Source organism: Xyrauchen texanus, chromosome 5, assembly GCF_025860055.1.
Source record: "Xyrauchen texanus isolate HMW12.3.18 chromosome 5, RBS_HiC_50CHRs, whole genome shotgun sequence".
NCBI classification, from domain to species: Eukaryota; Metazoa; Chordata; class Actinopteri; order Cypriniformes; family Catostomidae; genus Xyrauchen; species Xyrauchen texanus.
The window spans coordinates 53,666,077-53,673,576 of record NC_068280.1 but is presented as its reverse complement, the minus strand read 5'-3'; the positions used below and the strand labels follow the sequence as shown (position 1 = coordinate 53,673,576).

The following is a 7,500-nucleotide window of genomic DNA, read 5'->3' as shown; positions in this document are numbered from 1 at the left end:
ACGCTGTGGACACAAAACATATTGAATGAATAATATCAGTAATGATGGAAAGTGTGATTGTGATGAAATACAGGAATAAATGCATGAAAGTTCACACACGTCTGGTTTGGGTTCAATCTTGCGGTACGTGTCGTCCGTCTGTCTCTTTAGAGGCTGAAACACACAAATCATTATTGTTACATCAACATCATTTTACACATTATTATTGACTATTAATCATGAAATTATTATCAGAAAAACACAAACTTTGATCAAAGCAACATTTGATTTCAAACTACTGAGTGATTTCTTGATTGACATCATTTTCATTTATAATAATCAGTTTTAGCATTTATAAAGTGTTTCTTTTCATGAAATAGTGATATAAAGTGATATATATACTGATATAAAGTGATATATAGTGATATAAAGTGATATATACTGATATAAAGTGATACATAGTGATATAAAGTGATATATAGTAATATAAAGTGATATATACTGATATAAAGTGATATATACTGATATAAAGTGATATATAGTGATATATACTGATATAAAGTGATATATAGTGATATAAAGTGATATATACTGATATAAAGTGATATATAGTGATATAAAGTGATATATACTGATATAAAGTGATATATACTGATATAAAGTGATATATAGTGATATATAGTGATATATACTGATATAAAGTGATATATAGTGATATATACTGATATATAGTGATATATACTGATATAAAGTGATATATAGTGATATAAAGTGATATATACTGATATAAAGTGATATATAGTGATATATACTGATATAAAGTGATATATAGTGATATATACTGATATAAAGTGATATATAGTGATATAAAGTGATATATACTGATATAAAGTGATATATAGTGATATATAGTGATATAAAGTGATATATACTGATATAAAGTGATATATACTGATATAAAGTGATATATAGTGATATATACTGATATAAAGTGATATATAGTGATATATACTGATATATAGTGATATATACTGATATAAAGTGATATATAGTGATATAAAGTGATATATACTGATATAAAGTGATATATAGTGATATATACTGATATAAAGTGATATATAGTGATATAAAGTGATATTTACTGATATAAAGTGATATATACTGATATATAGTGATATATAGTGATATAAAGTGATATATACTGATATAAAGTGATATATACTGATATAAAGTGATATATAGTGATATATACTGATATAAAGTGATATATAGTGATATATACTGATATATAGTGATATATACTGATATAAAGTGATATATACTGGTATAAAGTGATATATAGTGATATATAGTGATATAAAGTGATATATACTGATATAAAGTGATATATAGTGATATAAAGTGATATATACTGATATAAAGTGATATATAGTGATATAAAGTGATATATAGTGATATAAAGTGATATATACTGATATAAAGTGATAAATACTGATATAAAGTGATATATAGTGATATATACTGATATAAAGTGATATATAGTGATATATACTGATATATAGTGATATATACTGATATAAAGTGATATATACTGGTATAAAGTGATATATAGTGATATAAAGTGATATATACTGATATAAAGTGATATATAGTGATATAAAGTGATATATAGTGATATATAGTGATATAAAGTGATATATAGTGATATAAAGTGATATATAGTGATATAAAGTGATATATACTGATATAAAGTGATAAATACTGATATAAAGTGATATATAGTGATATATACTGATATAAAGTGATATATAGTGATATATACTGATATATACTGATATAAAGTGATATAAAGTGATATATACTGGTATAAAGTGATATATAGTCATATATAGTGATATAAAGTGATATATACTGATATAAAGTGATATAAAGTGATATATAGTGATATAAAGTGATATAAAGTGATATATAGTGATATAAAGTGATAAATACTGATATAAAGTGATATATAGTGATATATACTGATATAAAGTGATAAATACTGATATAAAGTGATATATAGTGATATATACTGATATAAAGTGATATATAGTGATATATACTGATATAAAGTGAGTGTTGTATTTGCTCTTACTGTATATGTGTCGTCTCCTCGCCGGCGACCCTGAAACATCATCAAACACATAATTACACATTCATAATGATTTATTGATTATTACTGAAGGATCAGAATCACTTACAGCTGCACCTCCTTCAGGATCTCTCATCATGTCATATTCGGAGCGGTTGCTCTTATTAATCGGCTACAAAACAGAAAGAGCTCGTTTAATATCAACATGTTTATTATTCTGCATCATCACGTGACAATATTTCTCACCTCATACAGGGAATTTTTATCAGCTTTGTTTCTCTTCACGATGAACTGCAAGAAAAAAAGCAGCATTTGAAAGACTTGATGACATGTGTTGTGTCCTACTGAAACAGGAAGTGAAGACACGTCGAAGGGCTCGTGTACAAACTGCAGTGAACATGTTTCTGTTTGAGATGTTCAGCTGGAGTCCAAAAACCCGCAACAGAATTCCCCGTGAGATTCCTCAACTTATGAGTCAAATAACGTCTGTGCTAAACATTATCTGACGCTACGTGCATGTTTTGTTCTATAACAATAACACACCGTCATACCTCAACGTCAAACTTTACGCTGTTTTAAATGATAAACTTTTAAAAACACACGGCAGCAGCGGCTCTGGGTATCTCAGCGAGTATTGACGCTGACTATCACACCTGGAGTCATGAGTTTGAATCCAGGGCGTGCTGAGTGACTCCAGTCAGGTCTCCTTAGCAACCAAATTGTCCCGGTTGCTAGAGAGGGTAGAGTCACATGGGGTAACCTCCTCGTGGTCACTATAATGTGGTTCTCGCTCTCGGTGGGGCGTGTGGTGAGTTGTGCGTGGATACCGCAGAGAATAGCGTGAAGCCTCCACATGCGCTACGTCTCCATAGTAACACGCTCAACACGTGATAAGTTGAGCGGATTGACGGTCTCAGACGAGGAGGCAACTGAGATTCGTCCTCCGCCACCTGGATTGAGGCGAGTCACTACACCACCACGAGGACTTGGAGCGCATTGGGAATTGGGCGTTCCAGATTAGGAGAAAAGTGGATAAAAACAATAACAAAATAACGGTGTGTTATTGTTATAGAACTAAACGTGCACGTAGCGTCAGATAATGTTTAGCACAGACATTATTTGACTCATAAGTTGAGGAAACTCACGGGGAATTCTGTTGCTAATGAGATGCAGGTTAGATTAGGGGGAGGGGCATTCTCATTCACAAGAGCATTTGATTGGACAAAGAGCGTAAGATGATGTCATCAGTATTTGGGGTGTTGTTCCGCAGAAGGCTAAATTTATCTGCTAAAACTTTATTTGACCTCAAAGCTAACAATCACAAAACGATGTAAATAAGATTTCGTGCATCTTTATTGTTATTCAGCATCACTGCTTTGAGATTGTGTAAATCATTCAGTTGGTGAAGCACATACTGTTGGTGGTTTGTATCAGAGATGGAGTTTAAAGAAAGACTCGTACCCGCTCGCGCACAAAGAAGGCGGTGATGATGATGCCGTACAGAAGCAGAAACCCGTCCAGGATGTAGCAGAACGAGGGATCGTACGGTGACATGACAGACGCATCTGAAACACAACACAACTTTATTCACATGTTTCTGACTGGCCTTTCAAACACACATATGTGAGGAAACATTCATGTCCTCACACACACATCAGACACATGCAGTATATACTCAATAAACACACTGTGTCACGTGATCAGTGTCTGTGGTTATGAACTGTTTCTAGTTCAGTGGTGTAACTGACTCTGTGTGTGTGTGTGTGTGTGTGTGTGTGTGTGGGGAGACAAAGTGGGTGGAACACATGTGAGCGCTACCACACACACACACACACACACACACACACACACACACACCGTATATTGATCTGGTGATACTTTTGTACTAGAACATATTTTTATCCTTTACATTTAATTTTATTTTTTTACTATTTCCTGTGGAAAATTAAATGACAAAAGAATATATATATATATATATATAAGTATATTTGTAAGATTATTAGCATTGTGTTCCATATGAAGTGAAATGAATATATTTAAATATAGGTGTGATATTAATATTTCTTCTGAAAGACTGTCGATAGTTTTACAGTATCATGATATTACAAGCCGCTTCTTACGCCAATATTTATAACAATATTTTTTATATTTATAACAATATTTATAACAATATTTTTATATTTATAACAATATTTATAATATTTATAACAATATTTTTTTATATTTATAACAATATTTATAACAATATTTTTATATTTATAACAACATTTATAACAATAGTTTTATATTTATAACAATATTTTTTATATTTATAACAATATTTTTTTATATTTATAACAATATTTATAACAATAGTTTTATATTTATAACAATATTTTTATATTTATAACAATATTTATATTTATAACAATATTTATAACAATATTTTTTATATATTTATAACAACATTTATAACAATAGTTTTATATTTATAACAATATTTATAACAATATTTATAACAATATTTTTATATTTATAACAATATTTTTTATATTTATAACAATATTTATAACAATAGTTTTTAATATTTATAACAATATTTTTTATATTTATAACAATATTTATAACAATATTTTTTATATTTATAACAATATTTTTATATTTATAACAATATTTATAACAATAGTTTTATATTTATAACAATATTTATAACAATATTTATAATATTTATAACAATATTTTTATATTTATAACAATATTTATAACAATATTTTTTATATTTATAACAATATTTTTTATATTTATAACAATATTTATAACAATAGTTTTATATTTATAACAATATTTATAACAATATTTATAATATTTATAACAATAGTTTTTATATTTATAACAATATTTATAACAATATTTTTATATTTATAACAATATTTATAACAATAGTTTTTAATATTTATAACAATATTTATAACAATATTTTTTATATTTATAACAATATTTTTTATATTTATAACAATATTTTTAATATTTATAACAAATTTTTTTATATTTATAACAATATTTTTAATATTTATAACAACATTTATAACAATATTTATAACAATAATATTTAATGATCAGTTGTTTAACATTTGAAGACCGTCTCATGCTGACAGATATTACAGGAATATAAGACCTATAACATCTATAATATTTCTTTATAAGTAAAGAAACTTCTTTATTAGTTTTATTATATTTAAGAAAATTATATTGTACAAAAAGAATCCATGAAACTGAATTGAGCGATCTTTGATGAAATAAAGTAAAACATTACACACGTCAGTTTAATGGAATATTATAAACGTGTAAATCACATTTAAATGATGTTTTTAAAAGGAGGAACACGTATGATTATAGTTGCTGTAATCTTTATAATATTCATCATTCCTATTGAAATATTACTGGCTATATTTCTAGACATTTCTCAGAATATCTGCTAAACATTAAACATCCTGACAGAATATAAAGTTCATCATTATAATGACTTTCTACACGCGTGTTCAGAAGAACATGAAATATAAAGTGACTGTTTCAGCGGCTCATTAATGTGTGAAACAGAAATGAAAGAGAATTATGAGAACAGAAGTGATGATAAAGACTTTAAACACATACAGAACATACATGTATAATCCTCACATGAACACATTATTCTCATTTGTACTCTAGAATTATAGAATTATATTTAATATTCTATTGCATATTGTGGATCTGGACGCACTTAAACACTTCAAGTTACTCAGTGTGAAATATTACCGTTATCAAGAGCACATCAGAAATATCAATAATATAATTAATATAATATAATATAATATAATATAATATAATATAATTAATATAAAATAATATAATATAAAATAGTGTTTTAAGTGCTGTTAAACCTGAACTCACCCGACACACACACACGACATCAGCGCTGAAGTTCACTTCATAAAACACAAACTTAAACGTCCCAAATCAAGAGAAAAGCCGGAACATTCACTCGTGCGGAATCAATGAATAAATGATGAGATTATTAGAGTTATTAAACGTGTGATTGGAGAGTCACAGTAAGAGTGTTTCACACTGCAGATGAAGATGTTTTTAACCTCCTCAGAAGTGCACACTGCGGCTCATGCCCCCTCATTAGTGCACACTACAGACAGCAGTCGGCACGAGTGAAACGAGTTTGATGATTTACTGAAGACGACAGATAAAGTTATTTACATCTGACAGTCTGAATGATGTTCTCAGCTTTGGGCTCACAACTCAAATAATTTTATTCTATGAATTATTGTCCCTTAAAATCCATCAACTGAAGTATTAATAACTCAATAACTGAGGCTGTGGGGAATATGCAGACATGAATTATTATGAAGAATTAAAGAGGTTTTCTCTGTCTTGTTTTGTTGTGATGTTTGTTTCAGGTGTTTCTGCACATCTGTGGAGCATTTTTAAAATAATTGAGTAGAAACAACAACATTTTTATAGCAGATCTATGTTACCGTAACTTAAATAATGAAGTTCATTGTATATGATCAACAAGTAAAGTGAACTTAATTAAACACGTTTTAGAGATGCCATTAATCAATTGAGTGAACAAGTTTACTTAATCAATTCAAGTAAAGTCAACTTAGAGTTTTCTGTTAATAGTTCTAGTGACTTCTAGAACAACAGACGTCGATTGAGTTATTAAAGGAATATTCCAGATTCAACACAATCTCAGTCAGCATGTGTCATAATGTTGATTATACAACTGTGTTGCCATGACGACGTAACACTGTAAACCCTAAAACACCATAACGATGATTTAAAGAACTTTACAGCTCAAATAACCCACGAGTTTGAAGAGAAGAATTATAAATTAAATTATGTCAGAACGGGTAACGGGGGTGCAAACATTTGCCTAAAGTGAACTAGTTCCAGATGTTTGTAGTTTTTGATGAATTGAATCATAATGAAATAAATAAGTTTAGTGACGTGTTGAATGGATGAGCTTGAGGATATATATAATATACTTTACTGGAGTATTAATAATCGCCTGATTGAAGGAATATTCCAGATTCAGTCACGTTCAGATCAATCAGCAGCATTTGTGTCATAATGTTGATCACCATAAAACAATTCATTTCGACTCGTTCCTCCTTTACTTTAAATGTGTGTTCCAATGCAAGTCAATGGGGTTTCATCTGTCAACATTAAATACTGTTTCAATAAACACAAGACATAAACAATATGTGTGTTAACATGATTTTACTGTCATTAAATCACTCACTAACCACATCTGTGTGAAGATACAGACAATTATACAACTGTTGCCATGACGACGTAACACTGTAAACCCTAAAACACTATAACGAGCACTGAAATAATGATTTAAAGACCTTTACAGCTCA

The 7,500-nt window shown here is 28.6% G+C and overlaps 1 protein-coding gene across 1 annotated transcript in view; it reads right to left on the bottom strand.

Moving 5' to 3' along the window:
- The window catches only part of cd247 (CD247 molecule), a 13,094-nt gene that overhangs the window by 942 nt on the left and 4,652 nt on the right, over positions 1 to 7,500 (bottom strand). Inside the window, exons 2-7 of the mRNA XM_052126492.1 lie at positions 3,572 to 3,675; positions 2,357 to 2,401; positions 2,220 to 2,282; positions 2,114 to 2,143; positions 100 to 153; positions 1 to 3 (exon numbers count right to left, since the gene is read on the bottom strand). The exon at positions 1 to 3 is cut by the window's left edge and continues 24 nt beyond it. Coding sequence (XP_051982452.1) covers positions 1 to 3; positions 100 to 153; positions 2,114 to 2,143; positions 2,220 to 2,282; positions 2,357 to 2,401; positions 3,572 to 3,675 — 299 coding nt within the window. The remainder of the gene's footprint in view (positions 4 to 99; positions 154 to 2,113; positions 2,144 to 2,219; positions 2,283 to 2,356; positions 2,402 to 3,571; positions 3,676 to 7,500) is intronic.